The sequence below is a fragment of the Lonchura striata genome, chromosome 3 (assembly GCF_046129695.1).
Source record: "Lonchura striata isolate bLonStr1 chromosome 3, bLonStr1.mat, whole genome shotgun sequence".
Classification (NCBI taxonomy): domain Eukaryota; kingdom Metazoa; phylum Chordata; class Aves; order Passeriformes; family Estrildidae; genus Lonchura; species Lonchura striata.
Window position 1 is genome coordinate 52602609 of NC_134605.1, and position 19734 is coordinate 52622342.

At 38.4% G+C, this 19734-nt stretch overlaps 1 protein-coding gene across 1 annotated transcript; it reads right to left on the reverse strand.

Annotated features, from left to right (window-relative positions):
• Positions 1-320: 320 nt before the first annotated feature.
• Positions 321-18150, reverse strand: NMBR (neuromedin B receptor). Its single transcript, XM_021553075.3, has 3 exons — positions 17635-18150; positions 3414-3762; positions 321-1104 (listed from the first exon to the last, which is right to left on the reverse strand). The coding sequence occupies exons 1-3, from the start codon at positions 18048-18050 to the stop codon at positions 703-705; spliced, it is 1167 nt and encodes a 388-aa protein (XP_021408750.1). The 5' UTR covers positions 18051-18150; the 3' UTR covers positions 321-702.
• Between the last annotated feature and the right edge of the window lie 1584 nt (positions 18151-19734).

The window sequence follows — 19734 nt, forward strand, 5'->3', positions numbered from 1 at the left end:
GCTATTACTGCCCCTTCTAAGAAAGACACTGTGAGCACCTTCCCTCTGGAGCTCAAACATGAAAGCTAACCTCTCACCTGGCTTGGGAATGATTATTTGTCAGATTCAATGCCACTGTATAAAGGGGGATTCAACTCTGACACCCCCCTTCAAACTTTTATATGAACAGCCTTTTATAAGTAGTGGCAATAAGCTTCATTCATTGTGTCTATCTGACTACCCGTGCTAACATGTGAGCTGATTAAAGAAAAAATAAATTAAAAATAAAAGTTTAATGGACTCCAAAATGCCTAACAGTCTTAATAAGCAAAGCTAGCACACACACCACAGAGCTAAAGTCATGCAAAATCTATTAAAGCAAAACATAAGCCTGGATCAATATTCAGTTAAAAATACATCTTTTCATATCAGAAAATTTATACTTTTTAAAGCAATACTTTTTATCAGATACACTGCTTTCCTTTATGTTAAACATATATCAGCATCTCCTTTAAAGTACAATATTGTCAGTCAGTTTAGTTTTGACAATAAAACATATTCTTCACTTCTAAGAGTCAGACAATGTGAAACAACCTCAGATTAGCCAGAATTTAACAGAGCCTCTCTTCTGAGGACTGTCTAAAAACAAGAGCCAAAAGTGACTTACAAGCTGAAAAGGAAAAGTTCAGATTTGTTTCAGAGTCAAAAATCACACTCATTTGATCATAATGACATTTCTTGTTTCAAGTTGTGCCCATTCAGTTGTGTCATGGTAGTTACTGTGTTCCTGGTATTGCTTTTCAGGGAAGTCATTTGAATGGCAGAAGAGTTGCACAAGTAGCTGGCAGATCTCTCTTTCTGAGCTTTCTTCCTGCAGCGGAGCTGGTTGTTGAAATGTCTTCTAAAACTCTCACTGAGGAAATACAGTGCAAATGGGTTGACACAAGAGTTGCAGAAGCTTAGCACTCGGGCCACTAAGGTAACAACCATATGTCCCATTGATGGATCAATCTTATCATAATTAAAAGATCTGTACATGTATAGCACATGGTTAGGAAACCAGCAGATAGCAAAGAAGCCAACAAAAACTAAAACAATTTTTGCCAGACGCTTCCGAGTTTCCATCTAAAAAGATGAAGAGAACACAAATGAACAACAAGGAATAGAACTACACCACATAACAGACTTAATTAAAATATGCAGCATTTTGCTGTATTAGCTTCAGCAATTGTCATGAGTAAGGCCAGGAAAAATTCTTCCTTCAGGTCCTGAATTACTTTTGCTATCGCATTTACTTTCCTTTTCCTCTTTCAGTGAACTTTCTTAGCTGCTTGCAGTTACAGAAGGTTGCTCTTTCTATATGATACACACAGCAAGAGAGATTCATGACCCAAGGAAGCACTCACTGACTTTTAACCTGTACATGCACCAAAGGATGTTATGAAACATAACCTTTTCTGATAAGATCTCAGTGCTTGCTCAAAACTTAAGTTTTAGTTAAAGGGCTATTTAGAAATAGTTTCTGGCTTCAAAATCTAGAGATACCATGAGATAGACATTACTAAGGTGTTAGCTATACAGTGCTACTTACATCCCTTTGTTTTTCACTGAGGGCCTCAGTTTGCACCTCTCTCCTTGGGAAACCACCAAAATTGTATTACACCATCCAAAGCATCTTAATTCCAGGGTAAGGTGAAACGTTCCATTAATTGCAATAAGATCACAAAATGTATCTTAATTGCAGTGCTAAGGTATAACAGATTTCATTGCAGATACTGAGAGTGGCTGAAAAAATGGCAGGATAGGAGCCTACACAGAGGTTCCAAACTGAGAGGAGATAAACTGGCCAGGTAGAAGTCACTAAAGAGAGGCAGAAAATTTCCCCATACTCCTTCTAAAAGAATTGTTATTTATGTCAGGCATGAAAATTTTGCCGAGGAAGGAAAGTTTTCTACTCTGCTCAATTTTCTGGGGAAAAAAAAAACCAAGTGAATTTATTCTAACATTTTTTCAAAACCTGCAAAATTAATCTTGAAATATTCTTGGGTCTATCTAAACAAAAAAACTGGGGAAATCAAAAAAGATGGAAAACTTTAACATTCAGATTTGATAGTATTTGCACTCAGATTGCAACAGCAGACTAAAAGGTGCAGAAGTATAATATGAATATTATATTTGGCTTAAAGAAACATGAGCTGATAGCAATAGTCTGAATTTATTTCCTCTTGCTGGGAGATATGTATGTTCACCAGAATTTTCTATTCTTCAGAGCCTCATAGATTAACAAAGAGAAAAAAAAACTAAGTAGAATGAAAAAATGTGTTCTTACTTCGAAAATACATGTGAGTTCAGAAATGTGGTATAAATTAAATATTGTTTCCATCCAGAGGGTTCAGCCAAAAGGCTCTCTATATTTCACAGGGAAATAAAATAATACATGAAGTGCTAATATGTATGCACTTTTGACAAGAAACAGACTAGAGCAGAAATGAAATGCTGCTCAAAATGTAAAGGAATGTAGTCTTTGTAAAAGAATGTGTGCATGCAAATAGATTTCTGAGAGTATGCAAGTAGTTTTCTAAATTACTGGTAGAGAAAACAATTCAAAACTGTTTAAATTGCATAAGTATTTTTATCTATCAGTACTAATGCTTTTTTAAAGCAGCTGAGGCACTTTCACTGCAAAAGCTGTTGTTTGTACATATGTGTACTCCTGCTAATGTTACTATCGTATTGCTTCCTGTGCCTTACGGGGAAGATTGGCTTTGTACAGCATTTTAAAATGCTTTGTCTCAAAGATATACAGAATCTATACCAAGAGTTTTATAGCATCTCTAACAGAAAGGATACTAGAAAAGTACAAGTTTAGGATTGCATCCAAGAAAGTTAAAAAAAAAAAAAAAAATCAGTTAATGCTCTATGTTCACATTTCCAGCACTCCTTCATCTGAAAACAATCTCAGATCCCCTAAGGAAAGTTTTCCCTGCCTATGTAAGTATTCTCATTTCCAAGCACAAAAGGACAATTCTCAAAACATTCATGTAAGGTTTCTTTCCTAAAATGACTGCCTATAGAGACAGGTGAAGCCACCATCACTAACTATGAAAACATCAGTTCTCAGTAAGAATACAAGTAATGTGACAGTAACAGCACATACAAACATATATACTAATCTCATTTGCTGTTAGAAATGTGCATTCATGGCAGTGGATTTATAATTTTCCTTGTTCATATTCATTTACATACTGGGCTTAATATTGAGTAAGCATGAAAACAAGGAAAATCTTGAGATAATCCTTGGTTTATTTCATGTGGAAACTGAACTAATACTCTGCAAAATCCAACAATTTGGATGCTATAATTCCTTTACTTTCATTTAGAAGTGTACACAGCACACAGATCTTTTACCAGGATGTAAAAAGCAAATTACTTACCTGTCTTTTGGAATGTTCACTCTGCTCCCCAGGGATGTTGTGAGCACTTTTTATTAAACTCTTTGCAATATGATAGTAGTAGATACTGATAATTACAAGAGGGACAAGGAAATACACAAGGAAAAGCAGCACAGAGTGGATCTTCGGATGCATGTCATCTGTCATGGGGTATGGTATGCATGCTGTGAAAGTGGCATTATCTGTGTCATTGATGTGAGCCAGTTCGGAGAACACTGCTTCAGGAATTGCCAGGAGCATGGAGATTACCCAGATGGCAGTGGCTTTGAGACAGGTCCATAGCACTGCACTGGAGGTCTGGATATCCATGGGATTTACAATTGCTTTATACCTGAAATTGACCAAAATGCAGATACAAATTAAAAGTTATTCAAATTCAACATGCAATTCACAAGCATACTTCACATCTTTGATTAAAATAATGTCATTTTTTTTCTTATTTGAAATGTCAAGGGGCTGGTAATCTAACTTGCACTCTCTAAATCTCCACCTTTTTTTGTATACATTCATCAGAGGAGGGAGAAGGAGACCTGGATACAACCTGTGCCTGTAGGTGTGCATTCTGTGCCAGTGTGGTGAAAGTGAATCAGCCATGGCTCTTTGCTTCTCCAAATACCTTCAGCAAATCTCCACGTGTGCATCTACCTCCATACTCCACATACAGCAGCACATGGACACCTAGTATTTCCTTCTTTCTTTCCTCAGCTCCTGAAGCCCAGGGCTCCCTCTTGCTTCCACCAGAACTTTCCCACTCTAGGACACTCCCAGCCCCCCTCAAATAATATCTGCATCTTTGTAAAGTCAAGCAAGGACCTGTGCAGAAAGTATTAAATGCTTACATAAAGTAAACATTTCCACATCAATAGTTGGAAGCTGCTGCTCTATACACTGCATTTTGCAAAACTGTCTCCTAATATATGACTGCATATAAACCTTTCTGGAACTGATAATTTCATAGCCCCTGCAATGGAAACAGGAAGAATTGAGGAGAATGGAAATATCTATCTAGAGTAAAATAAAATAAATTAATAGAAGTAGACTTTGGTCAGGAATTCTTTTATTAAAAAAAAAAAAAAATCACTGCAGAAGGTGATATAAAGTCAAACTTTCCACAAGAAAATGTTATAAGAACAAATAGAATTTGAGAAAAATATTTCAAGGATACCTTAAAGTTCCACTTAGATTTTTAATTTATTTAAATTTTTTTAATGTAAGTAAATTATGCTTTAATGTTTTTATTAAAAACTAAATTTTAAACAAAACATTTCATTTTGTCTAAGCTGTGACAATATGGGAGCTCATGAGATTTTTCTTAAGTGCATTAATTTTTTTGTTTCTACTTTCAATTTGATTTGGGATGGCTGTGATTTTTTCTGAAAGAGCGCACATTTTGAGAAATTGAAAGAATTAATCTTCTTTAATAGTCAAGAAAAAGTTTAATAGGATAAGGGGAGTCAGGAGAGATTCATACTCCCAAGTACATAACTTTGTTCATCCTCAGGTGTTTGTAGTCTCTGGAGAAGTATGAATCACTTTCAAAAAGTGATTCAGATTTTATGTATATTAAATCACCCTCTAGTTGGCTTGGTTTTTTTCTCTGTTAGATACATAATGAGCTTAGATTAAGGAGGACAGTAAGTTAGAAGCCTCTACTTTGTGATAAAATTCTATATCCATGTATGTAGATAGATATACATGATGCACAAATATGTACGGGTATGAGCAATTGTCTAAATACTTCCCAAGGATTAGTTTATACTCAAATATAATGTGGTTGCTGAAGGGAATGCTGATAAATGGCGCTGTGATCCCATATACCTCTTAGGGCTAATTTGCAGGTCCTGACAGGTAGTTCATAGCCCCTCAACAACTTAAGCAGATGTCTGCAACTGGCTATGCCATGAAAACATCTGGAGCAGAGAACTGTAACAGTACCCAAGGAAGCCTTTTCTTCAGAGAATATGTGAGTCAAAATGTGCTTTGGAGTTGTCTTTCTCAGGTGTGTGATAAATTGTTTGATCATTAAATAACTAAAAAAAAATGGCTATTAATGTTCATATCCTCTCTAAATTCACAGAATTTCAGAGAATTTTTACTATATTTTCACCCCTATCATGGAGTAGAAAACAAAACAGCAAACTGTCTCTGTTAATTTATATTTACCATTTCTCCTAAGACGCAGTGAGAAACTCCCTGGACACCAAGGTGTAAAGAAAGTCTTTATATTGCCACAGGAAGGACAGAAGTTTCTGCACAAAGCATGAATACTCCCCAGCACAAACTGTGACGTTATTATTCAATAATTGCTTCCTATTGCTGTCTCTCTTTATTTCATTACAAAAAGACAGACCCTCTATTTTTGAGGAAATGTCAAGTCCTTACATCTGCTCGTTTTTTAAAAAGTTTGCTTTCTTAGGGAAGAGCTGGTTTGGGGATTTTGGGGTAGGTTAAGGAAATTGGGTAAAAATTAAGTTTTGTAGTACAGCTTTTTTTCCTCTCCTTTTCCATTCCATCACTTCAAAATATTTTGACCACAGTCCTATGACCCAAGTAAATGACCATGTCACAAATAATTGTTTTAGCAGCAAACTGGCCTAGTTAATCTCTAAATGGAAGACTTTTTCAGAAGTCTTTACATTAGTAGAAGATGTGACATACATTTGTACTTCAGCATATATTGATGTTTCAGCAAATAGTATGCTTTTCCCTGACCCATAATATACTCCAAGTGGAAAGGCATTGAAGCAGAGTGCCCTTTTTCACAAAACAGCTGAGTTTAGTGCAAAAAAAAAAAGCTTCTTTCATTCAACTTGCTACTTTACTGACTACAAGGTGGCACTCTTCCTACTACTCAGCCTTTCACAGTACTCAGTGTCAAGAAAAATGCACTGTGTTTTACAAAAAGCTTGTCATCTTGTTTATATCTTTTAAAAGCTGTAGAGTGAAAAGAAACAGGTTACAGATAAAATAAAACATAAACTGATTGTAATGAAAAGTTCCCAAAGTGAAAAACCAACCTCTTCCTTTGTATAAAACCAGTGTAAGGCTAAAACATGCTACCAACCATTCAAATTACAAACACCATATGTTCCATCAATAAAAACAATGTCAGTAAATTAGACTAATTGTGCAAATTAGTCAAATTAGTAAGTAAATTCATCTTTTCTTTTACTTCACTGATGAAAAAAGAGCACATTATAAGTTGCCAAGAAGTTCAGGAAATAATTATAAATATGCATTTGGTTTTAATTAAAAGCTGTCATGTAAATTCTGTCTTCCTATGTCCTCTATCATTATCCCTGCTGACGAAGGGACCCCCACTCAGAAAGCCCTTCCTATCTTTGGAGCTGCGGTTTCTGCCAACAGACACAAGCACAAACTTACCCACTCTCCTTCAGCAAATTTTTTTTTTGTATAGTGTTCTTTTCCATTTAAAAGCAATCTCCTCCCTTCTACACAATCCCAAAATAAATTCATGAAAATAATATCCTCTTTCTCCAGAGATATAACATTTTGCTACCTTCTAAACTCCAATCTATTTTATTTACTTCTCCTAATCTTTGTTTTCAAAAAGTTATTTCTCAGCTCCAAATTAGAATGGAAAGCTCTACTCCTGTTTCTGCTGCATCCACAATGCTGTTTCCCTCCCACACAGCTGATTTCAAAAGAAGGTGCTCCTTTACTAGACCTATGCTGTCCTTCCTTTGCTTTCCTACCACTTTTTCTAGAGTACTTTGTTGTGATGACCTTAAAAAAACTAAAAAGAAAACCCCCAAACAACTAGTCAATACTTAGGTAGTCACTGGAAAATAGCCTACCATTCTAACTAGATTAGCCTCAATATCTCCTTGCTCTTTTGATTCTGCATGGTGTCTTGTCGTTTTTTAGAAGTCCTTCAGGTCAAGGACTTCCTTCTTGTTGCTGCTTATATAGTACCTACCACAAATAGGACCCTGATTTATCACCTAATTTCCTACATGAAATTCACAATGAAAATAAATATAATGAAGTGTCAGAAGCCAGGCAGAGACACGGTTCAGGCAGGGAAGTTTCACATTACTTTTTTTAAATTTTCCTTTTAATCCTGGAGCTGGAGGGCTTGGTATTATTTGCCTCATTATAAATAAGCTTTCTAAAGTGATGTTGTTGTGCAACTGTATTTCCTGCAAACTAGAGTAATTTATCAAAACCATTCACATGGTAGTCTTTTATTGTGTCCCTGCATGGTGCTTTCAAACACAAAAATTTTAACAACATAAGAGCTTATAAGTATATCTGAAAAAGAAACCTGTTTCTATAACCAGTATTTGTTAAAAATACCCATATCATGTCCAGTTGAAGTCCACTCGACTGCAGTAAAATGAAATTTTGGATGGGACCCTTTTCCTTGTATGGGCAGTTCAATTGGCTCAACTCCAGCTGAATCATTAAGAGGACAACAATTTATCTAGCTGAAAACATTGTGGGATCATTTTATCATTTAACTTGAGATGTGCATTGTTCTATTTTTATTTTTATAAAAAATTCTTGAAATGTAAAGTACATTTCTCTCTTTTTTTGGGTAATATCGATATTTTTATTCTGTGCTTATCTCTGGAGAGCAGAGAATTGCATTCACTCAGGAATGAGCATTTCTGAGGTCTGATAGTGAATATAATGAACAGTATTTGAAATGCAGACTAGAAGACCATGTGTAAACACACTTAATGTCAATGTCAATGACATGTGTTCTGTGTTTCTCAGGGGGAAAATCTTAAGATTTGCCTAAGTGGAAAAAGTTTTCCACTCTGTAAAAATACACTCTGCTGAGCCAAAAACTATCAATAACAGTTCAACACTTGTTGATGATTTCTCCACCTTGAAAAGAATCAAACCAGAAGTTTCCCAGGATGGTGGAAGGGTATTTTTCTGCATGAATTCTATTACCTGTCCTGTCCACCCAGCATCTCAGAGGAGAAATTTTATCTTTCCTTTTAATTTTTTCCTCTATTTCTACTTCTGCTACTTGCTATTTGCCTCACATTAGCTTCTTACAAGCTTGTGCAAATCCTGCAATGCCAGCTCATTGCCTGCAATCTGGACTTTGCTTCTTCAAAGCTATTCATTTATATCTGCACTAGTTAAAAGCACTAGTTAAAGGTACCATAATTAATTTGTTCAATTCTGCTCCTGAAATCAGGATTAGTAAGTTGTTTCAGCAGCTGTTATTCAGAAAAGTTCATATATTTGAATATTTCCAGTAAATTTATATTTAAGTTTGATAATTTCAAGTCACTGATGAACATGTTTTAACACATCTTAAGACAGACTAACACGTCTTCATTAGAGTTGCAGTTTCTCAAAGTTTCTACTGTGAAAAGAAGGAGAGGAGAGAGGAGAACCAAATCTAATAAAGATACATATAAGCTACATCTGTATGAGCAAACTAAACAGTGACATAGTATATATTTAGGCCTGGAGGCCAAGTGCCATTGGCTAAACATCCATGACTATTTAATTAATTTCATTAATTGCCCACTACAAGACCACCACATCCAAACAAATTAGGCAGTTCACATTTCTGTTGGTAATGGCCACTGGGCTTGTGTTTAATCCTGAATCATGCCTAGAAATTGTTTAGAGAATACTGATTGATCCAGGTCAAACCATATCTTGGACCTTTACATAACCATTTTGACAAGTGTCTGACTGCCAGTCCTCAGTCCCATGCTCTGCTACTGTTGAATAAGGGTTTGTGCATATGTAGATAGATATATACAGATATATGTACGTGCATAAAAAAGACATGATGGGCTGGCCCATCCCAACCCACTGCTAGACAGTGGCTCAAAATTAACATTTCACCTGTGAGAAGAGAACTTTATTCTTAGCCCGCTGCATCACAAAAGCAACTGCCTATACTATTTCCCAGGAGGAAGCATAAGGAAGCTTAGCATGTGTATTCTCTTGGCTGCTATCACCTTTCTGGATGATTAATCACATTCCAACATTAATTTGGAATTCTGGATTTTGGATTCTGCTCAGAAGGAGTGGATAGGATGAGGAAAGTTAGTACCTAGGCTAGATATTAGGCCTTGCAATGTGCAGCCTGGACACACTTAGGTACTTTTTGGCTTTGTCCCCTGGTTATCTGTTCTCCTTTTAAAAAAACTTAGAAAACCACAACTAACCTTGTTTAATTCTTTCACGGCTTACAGTCTTAATCCTGAAGGGTCTAAGGACTTTGAGAAAAAAAGAAATCCATTTCTCCAAATAAGCTTGATCCAAATCCCATTGATACCCTAACCTTTAGGCTGACGAGACAGAGTTACATGCTGTCTGCGTATTTCCTATGTGCTTACTGCATGTCTCTCAGCAAAAATATCTATATATACTTGAATAAAAAACATATCATAAAATCATCACTGCTGAATCAGAAGGTCAATAAAAATATCAGTTACAGAAACTAGAGTGTCTGAAAGAAGAAATCCCAAGTGTAAAATTTGCTTAATGCCAGTTTATAAAATTTTTGTTGTTACAAAACAATTTCTCCCATTTCACTGATTAATTCAGTTATAACCCACGCCACAGCAGATAACACACTGTTGTGAAGAACATTACATGGTCAGGTGATTTTTAGAAATGTTACAAGCCAGGAAGAATTAAATAACCAAACCCCTATTAATATATCTAGAACAGACTTAGGTTTTCCCATTTGAGAATCTAGACCCTAAATCTCTAATTTCTAAATTCAAAAATCATCAAATTCATTTATTTTCTCTAGTATTATCATCTAAAAGCTCTACTCTCTCACTTTTAAACACCTTTCCAGTTCAATTTTATTTGCAGCTTCTGATCTTCGTCTGCCCTGGAATCAGTATAGATGGAAAGTACAAGTACACACCCTGGTTAAAAAAAGAAATATAAAAACATTATAGAGGGAAAAGTGAATGTAGTAATCCTTAATATACATTTAATCAAACAAATTTGGAGCCAAAACACAAGCATGAAACTATTATTTAAACAATACTATGAAAAGCAGTTGGGAAAAAAGGAAACAATATGTGGAATAATCATGTGAAAGAAAAAAAAACAAAATTATATGAGGTATAATGACAACATATCAGAATAACCCATTTCTCTCCTGTTTGCACACACACCACAATTTTATTTTGATATATGCTCATACAAAGCTGGAAATACACAAATCTACATGCAGCAGATACAATTATGAAAAGCTTATGTGGACTGTTTGTCTTGGGGTTATTTTTGCTGATAACTGAAAAGTTGTGTCATCTTAATTCCAAAATATGCTTCTCTTCAGTAGACAACTGTTGTGGTGTGTTTTTCTTTAATTTGATATTTGTTCTGTGTAGGTTCAACCTCCCCTTAATCTCCTCCCTTCCCCAGTTGTCAATCTTCCCAAGCTCTTCCCTAACCCCCTCCTCTCCAAGTTGTCAATCCTCCCTTTCCCTGCCCCTTTCCCCAGAACATTCCCTGTCATTCCTCTCAGCCTCCTCCCCTGCTTCCAGAGCATTCCCTGTCTATTTCGTGAGGCTCAACACCCTGTTGGTTACTTTATGTTTCCCCTCCCCTGTTTCCCCTGATAGGTTTGTGCTATGTTAGTCCCTCCTTAGACTCCTCCCCAGCCCTGCCCTCATTGGTTGCTGTTCCTAAACCCCTCCTCCTAAGTTCCTGTATAAAACCTTTGCTCGCCCTCCCCAGAGGGTGTTGGATAAAGAATAAAACCATCCTGTTCATCCCCACGTCCCGTGTTGCCTCCGTCTGTCCCCGCACCGACAACTGGGACTGCAGAGTTTTGCAGGGGGAGCGGTCGCCCGTTCTCTTCCCTCCTGCCGCCCAGCACGCCACCGCTCTGGGTATCGCGGCGAGAGAAGCTGCCCGCGTTACAACAGACAACAAATAGCATTCATCTTATTTCTTCAAATTTAATAAACTTGTAAGAACTTACTTTCTATTTGTAATTACACTGTCAAATTATACTGAATCTCAGCATGGTTTAGAAGTTGCTGGTGGAACATGTTTAGACCTAGGGATTGTGACTGCGTATACCTTGTTTCATTAATACATATAAAAACCCATAAAATAATTTAGTGTCAGAAATATATAGTCTGGTTCTGCAGCAGAACTCATATCATAAATATACAAGTTCTTCTGTAATTAAACATTTTAAAATTAGGACTCAAATTATCCCTTTCAGGAAAATATTGAAGAGTTATATCACACTGCACACATATACAGAGATGTATTATTTATTTTCTAACAAACTTACCATCTGAAATCTTTTCCCTAGACAAAGCATTGGTAGAGCATACTTGATCTTTGACATAATTTCTGATGATCTGCTAAATGCTGACTTGAGAATTCCAGCATTCCAATTCATATTAACCAATTGCAGTGTAATAGATAAGGAAAGGATGTACCACATGATGCTGAGGGGCAAACAAATAAAATAAATTAACGGTGATATACATGCTCATTAAGAATGGGGCTGGATCTGCTGTTTAGCAGGTATTTTGTCAATCACAGACACAAGCTTTTACTGACTAGCTCAAAAAAGCAGGAAACGGGAGGTTTGAAGCTGTTTCTCTGTGTTTAGGCTGCAGCCTATAAAAGGCAATCTAAACAGCAATAGTTAAAATGAAGAGACTTCTGCCAGCACAACACAGGCACTGCATTGATCACTGACTGGGATAAACACCACAGCCATTTCTCCCTTCACCATCCTCAATCTATGCTGTTTCTGTATGGGTTGGAGAGTACACACGGGACATGTACAAAGGCAGGAGTTTAACAGATGTATGTGTCTGTATGAAGTTTGAGAAACAGTTGCCTAACTCGGCAGGAAAATGCTGAGAAATCCTTTTCAGCTGTGAAAACACAGTCACAAAAGGAACTTCTCCAACAGCTGATTTGAATTGCCCGGCTTGGGCAATATTATCCTAGAATAGTTAACACCTTAATCTACTCCAGACATAAAAATCTTTCTGCACTGTTGGGGAGGGGGTGGTTCTACCATCTGTTTTCCTGGAATATTTTACATCATACTCCTTTTATCTGCATAAGATGGATATAAATTAATTGGGAAGTTATTGTGTGGGGACAGGCCTCATAGTTTAATTTGACAAAGATCTTCTGGGAAGCTTTATTTTGAGAGTCAAGTTTGCATATAAGAACTAAAAGGCAAGTTGAAAAAATGTGACAGATAAAGCTTGCCAAACCTCTCTTAAATTTCTTTTGCATTGTCCATTATTGCATAATTATAACCATACTGCTACAGCCTACAGTGAGAGAAACATCTGGAACATCATTTATTTTAATGTACTTCACTAATTTATTCATTCAATATCTAAAATATATACTTAGAGAATCTCATAGTTCTACTTGGTCCATGTATTTTTGTTTTCCTATCCACTGTGTACAGCTAAGGCATTGTTTTTCACTTATAATCTTCCATTTTACCTTTGAATATTTTTTCTTTATTCTTTGGTTAATTATAAGTAATTTTCAATATATCATTTAATACTATTTTCCTCATAAGGACTCCTTAGTTCCTGAATATCAACGATTAGAGCTCAAAAGGAAATCATGTCCACTGTCCTGCTTCACCTGCTCTACTACATGCAATAAGAAAGGAGGATTTTATATTTTTTCATTTATATTTTTCAATACAGTCATTGTATTTCAGCCTGAATCAGCATCTGCCATAATAAAAGAAAAACTAAAAATACATTATGAGAAAAATAAAAAGTTTTCATTAAAGTAATATTACTAATTAAAAACCCAGTTACTAGGGCAGCTTTTCACACATCAGAACATTTTCAAAGTTCCCAAAAGAAAGGAGATAATAGATCAATAAACTGAGCCAAAAGAGATTTCGCTATCAGATGTCATCAGAAGTCAGCACAGAGTGCAAATTTTCAAAAAATATTTTAGATTGTTTTACAATACAGATTGCAGTCTTCCAAATCAATAAAGGAAAAAAAATAGAAGGAGCAAATAGCTTAGCTATGAAAATTTATAGAATACATTTAAAGCATGTCAGGCACTATATTTAGCTACTTACATATGAATTTAAATTTTCAAACTGTTACCTGTTAATCAAGTATTTGTCTCATCAAATATGTCTTTATGTCACATTACTGTGGAAGAAAGCAAATACGATGCTATTCCAATTATATTAGGGTGAGTTCAGCTTTGCTGTCTCCATTAGAGTGCAGCAGAATTGCATTAGAGCTAACACATTTACAGAGGTGCACACTGTAGCACCCAGTCTTAATTCACACCAAGGTTAAAATGCCATCCAGACCTCTAACTCTGAAAAAACCTGGAAATACCTTTCCATGCCTCCCCGATTAAGTTTTTGCCCTACTTTGACTCTTTCCCATGCACAAAACAGCAAGATCCCTCAACCTGAGAATAAGATGAGGAGCCCTATTGGGCCAGTTTGCCTTTTGAGCTAAATGTATGGTCCATTGTGAACCAATGCAGCAATAAGCAAGTTCATTGGATGGTTCAAGTCAGGTTCATCCCTGGCTTCTGCCGTTTTTGCAGTGAGGAGATGCTGGCACATATTTTCTTCATGTGTGTCATGCTGCAGTCCCTCTGGCAAACACTTCTCACTTCTTTATTTTTATCCTCCTTATCAAAGACTACACACCAAGTCTTGAGAGTTTCTCATCAACATCCACTAACCCTTGCCAAAACTGCAGTCCATAGCCTCTGGAGAAACAAGTTCATCAAGGCCCCATTTTTCAATTCTTATCCCACCACATCTTTAGGAAGTGCATCCCTGGCCATCATGCACCAGCTCTGGGAACTTTCAGGGTGTGTTGAGTGCAAAAGGGAGCGTCCCTTTAGCTCTCCTCTTTTTTTGGCACATTTTTGTCTTTCAGCCCTCTTCCTCTTTCTCATTTGTCATCCAGTCTATTTTTTTTTTTTTTCTGTTGCCACCCTCTTTTTTTTCTTTGGTTTTATAAACAAGAGAAATATTAAGATTTGTAAAGGTGCCCTGGTCTCTCCACAATAAAGAAAACTAGTGGCCATGAGGGCTAGGTTGCTGTCCCTACATATCCTGTGTGGCAGTGAGAAGGGACAGCTGGCTCAGCAGCACATCTCCTGTGCTGCCTTCTCCATGCCATAGGATAGGGAGATTGCATCCTGCTCTGATACCAAAATCCTGTGCCACCAGCACCATCACTGCATCATCTCTGCTGCCACCATCCCCACCTGCACCACTGACCTCCCACCCTAACACATGTGGGGCTGCAGCAGGGCACCACTCCCCACACCTGGCAGCCAGACCTCCAGGAGCTCAGGGCTGGGAAGGACCAGCTGCTATTCCTGAGATGGGGATGGGCAACCTCAGGCAGATATGCTGCTAAATTCCATCTGCATGGAAGGGAAGTCTGGAAAGTATTGTTAAAAATTACATATTACATTTGTACACACACACACAAAAGCTCCCAAACAAAAACTCAAATAATCTCAATACAAGGTAATGAAGCTTTCCAAATAAAAGGTGCATGTTTGTCACACTGAAACATTATTGCTGAGAAGGACTTCTGTGACAAAAAAAAAAAATCTGTATGAAATCCAGCAACTTTAGAAAATACATATATACAATTTTATACTACTACTTTTACTAAAGTAGTAGTACTTTTAATACTACTAAAAGTATTACTTTTTTCTTCCTTCAATTTGTTAGCAACAATCATTCAGAGTTTGTAGCTTCCATAGCTACTTCTGAAATAATTGTTATGCAGAATTTCAACATAAACAATAAGTATTAATTCATCTGTGGAAACCAAGACAACCTCCTTTATCCTAATTTACACAGGCATGCTCCAAAGAATCCTACATATTCCTAAATCTGTTCTTTAGTGTAATCAATGTCTGGCATTCTATACAGTCTCCTGGTTACAAGAAGCAAAAACCAGGAACGGCTTTAATTGAAAGTACATTTTAATGTACTTTGAACATTATTTGTGAAAGAAAGGGCCACTAAGAAGACATTGTGTACCAGACCAAATACTGGATTATAATGGAGCCCTCTTGGTGTCATAACTGCTTACATCCTACCCTAGATTCATTTATCTGGAGAAAACATTGCCTGCAGCCAGACCTGACCTCTTCAGCACCTCTTGGGTGCAGGATGCAGCCAACACTTCTCATCTGCCATCATAGCCACCCAAAACTGATGTAGTTACAACACACATTAGAATCTGGCTACAGATTAGTGTCACAGAAACCCCTCCACACCAGTGCCTCCCCTCTAGTTCAGCACAAGTGTTGTACAAAGTGTTGTACAAAGAGTAGATCTGACTCCAACCCAGACACCACTGAAAGTTCAGCCAGCTTCACTCAGCAGTCTCCGGGGACCTAGGAGATTGGTCTCTGAAGTCAGTGGAAGATAATCTGACAGGAAAATAAAAGTTTTTTATTCTCAGTGACCTAAAGTAAAACTACGAGTTTAAAGAAACACTGCAAATTCCTAGTATAACCATTTATGATATTGGCATATACTGTGGAGTCCAAAATGCTGGAGAAATGTATTTATTATGAGCTTATTTGGTCTCAGCACACAAACTGTAACTGTTTTTTAGTACGTGCAATTCTAGATGCATTAAGCATAAGCAGAGTCAGTATTATAAATTCTTGACTCCACTGATATAAAAAGAGGGATTTTAAAATTATCTGGAAAAATCAAACAGTGAATATTCCAAAGCTATATAAAAAGCAAATGAATGAATCCTTAAAAATTCAATTACTAGCATTCCCTCACATTACATTTCTCTAGAGAAATTATCTCCACTAACTTCTTCACTTTACAAATATGATGTACACCACAAGATACTAAGGAGTGGAAATAGAGCAGAAAGAGAATTGCAGGGTTTCCTTGGATCTGTAAGGACAGATTTTGAAATACTATTTAACTGAGGTAATCAGAGAGTTACAGGTATTCATTTTAAGATATGTTTTGCAAGCTCTTCTTCAAAACCATAATCCATTTTCACAAGTTACAGTCTTTACAGACAAATATGTTAGGTCCTGATTCAAATAGAACTGAAATGAATGTTCACTGAAGACTACACTCAAGTGAAATCAAGCAATGGACTGGATTAGCTAAGGAAAAAAAAAGAAAAAAAAAAAAACAACAGAAAATAAATTATTAAAAGTTTTAAACACTAACATTAACATCTTAAACATTACTCTAAGTGTGAAAATGTATTTCTAAACTCAACTCTTTACATCATGCACCAATATAATGAAGGGGCTCAGTTCAAAACACAACAAAAGAAAATGGGTGAATTTCTATGGAGAAGGAATTAAATGTTTTCATTTCTGCCCAAAAAAATTACTTATATAAAAAAAATAAAGATAATTTCATATAATTTAAATTTGCAATTACACTGCAAAGTTTTGTCTTTCAGAGCCTGAAGCATAGTCCTACAGCCACTCAGTGTCTATAAATTCCTTAAGTACCCATTCACAGAAATTGGGAGGAAAAACTGGGGATCCAGCTCTTTGTTTCTTCCTAATTTGACAAGTATTGGAGAAAAAAGTGTTACTTTCAAGTTTGTTTGGGGGTATTTCCTTTTTTTCTTCTTCTTTTCTAAAAGTTCCGAAGACCGTAAGAATAGTTTGAACAAAAGTTTAAGATTGATAATTAAAATAGAACAATTTGGTGTCACTGAATTCCCAAAAGCTAAGCTAGTTCTGGCAGTCACCTCTGGTAACCTGCTCTCTACTAAGGCACAGACACACATACACACACGTGTACACCTTCTCAGCAAAAAGAAATAAACTGATTTAAAATACATCTGTGCCTAACTTGGTTTAAGTCACCCACTGCGTGTGGACAACACTGTGACTTGGCAACGGTCTTATTTGGCATCTAAAACCTTACTCCAATGAGTAAAATTCCAATATATGGACTGTTACAGGACCATCCCAGAGGTGCAGAAGACAGGGCTAAAATCAACACCCTGCAAGCTAGGGCCAGGCACAGCCATTTCCAGATACCCTTTAACTTCAGTTAGTGCCCCCTGCCATCAGTCAGTGAGGGAAGAAGCATGGGCACCTCACAGGTCGGAATTAAGGGATTGCAAACCACAGATGCCTTATCTAGGGAGGTGCTTTACCTTTCATCCAGCCTTAGCCCAAGCTGCAGAGAGCTGAAGTGGCAGCCCAACTTTCCTACCTGTCAGCACTGAGGGCGGTGAGGGTGAAGACAGAGACACCAACAGAGGTCAGCTGGATGACAGGGATGAGCTTGCATCCTACTTCTCCAAAGAGCCACTCTTCAGAGAAATACCGGGAGGCATCCACAGGCACACAGGTCACTAGCAGGAGCAGATCACCAGCAGCGAGGCTGGAGATGAAGATGTTGGGCACACTTCTCATGGCACTGCTGGAAATGAAGATCTTCACGAGAGTGATGTTGCCCAGCAAGCCGACAGTGATGATGAGCAGGTAAAGAGAAGGGATCACACAGCGGATGATGAATATGGCCGTGCCTCTCCCCGGGGACAGCAGGGCTGTGTCGGGCAGCAGGCGGACACTCCCATTCTCCCCGAGGGGCATTGCTGCGAGCTCGGGCGGGGGCTCTGGCTCCATCCTACAGCCTCGCGTGGACTGAAGGTCTCCAGTGCAACGTGCAGCGGGAGCCAAAGGAAAGCTTCAACTCTCTGCAAGTAAGTCAATTAACTTTCCCCCCCCCATTCCCTACTGCCTTTCTTCCTACCCCTTCTTTGCCGAGTTTTCTCCCTTAAGAAATGCAGAGGAATGTCCGCCGGTGCGGTGGCCGGGGAAGGAAACAAAACCTCCCGTGCGCTGTCCCTCGGCTCTTCGGACAAGCCTCTCCTGGGGGACAGGAGATGCTGGGCCTGGGGGCAGAGAATGCGGTGGGAACAGCCGCCCCGGGAGCGCGCTGGCCGCGCCGCTGCGGCGAAGGCGCGGTGCGGCCGCCGCCCCCGCGGAGCGCCCGCGCTGTCCAGCGGCGCGGGTGCTGCCCGGCCGCGGCACCGGGGCAGCGGCGAGCCGCGGAGCGAGCCCGCTCCTCACTCCGCTGCACCGCCTTATACCTGACAGCGGAGCGCCCGCCCCGCCCCGCCCCGCCCCTCCTCCTGCCCTCGCCCCAGCCCCGCGCCACCGAGGTGGATCTTGCGGGAAGGCAGAGGCGGATCCCGGAGCCGCCGTTGTCCCGCGGGAGCCCCTGAGCGCGATGGGCACGACGCGGTGAGTGGGAGGGGAGAGGGAAGCCTGTGTCCCCGCCGCTGACCACCCAAAGCAGCCCCCGCCAGGCTCTGCCCGGCAAGCCGGGGAGCTGTCCGACACGTCGGACAGAACGCAGGATCGCCCCCGGAACATCGTCTTTCAGCATCTTAGGTGAAACCACAGTGCTTTGAAACGCAGGGTGGCAGGGAGCGAGGGGCGTGAGAATGAAGAGATTTTATTCCTGACATCCAGCTGTGGGTTGTGTATAGATCTTACTTAAAGGCATCAGCTGTGTTTAAAGTTTTAAGGTTTGATTTGTGAAGCTGCATTTCACAGTGGTCTTGACTATGGAAAGGGGGACAGGTGATGTGTTCTATCTATGACTTACTCTGCAAATGGTATAGCAGAGTGGAGAATGAATTTTGTTTGCCTCTTTGAAGAGTAGAATTTGTCTCTAATGTTTCTTGCTTTTCAGTGAGGTAATGTCTTTTACTTCCGAGGGCCTGTAAATGTATAGGCTTTCCAAACAGGTCCATCTGTCTCCAGCAGAAGCCATGAATGTAAGTAGTCATGTAAATATGCTGGAAGACAGGCAGACCCGTTGGACTGAAGTTTCCAAGACAAAATGTTAAGGTAAAATAACAGCATTTTCCAGTAACATGCTCTGCAGACTGATTCCTTTATTTCTTTTTCTCAAAAGAGAGTATTCATGAGCTTGTGGAGAACTAGCTTGTTCATATTACTACAGCAGTTCTCTTGAAGCTCTATGAGTTTATGACAGGTCTATGGAGAATCTGACCACTGAAATATCAGAAGCAAAGCATGTCACATGTGCATGGCCTGTCTATGGCATGCTGTCTAGTGTAGGAATTAAATCAGCAATTATGTAGTAAACAAACTTTTACTAAGATTATATAAAAAAAGAATGTTTCTTTAAACTTACTTTTCTCTATCTATTCATTGATCATTATCACTCTTCTCAAATCCCTTAATATATATGTTAAAGTTGTGTAAATTACTGATCCATATAATGCTGAGTAATTTGTTTGAACCCAAACAGTGCTAGGCCTCAGAAAGAATCAGG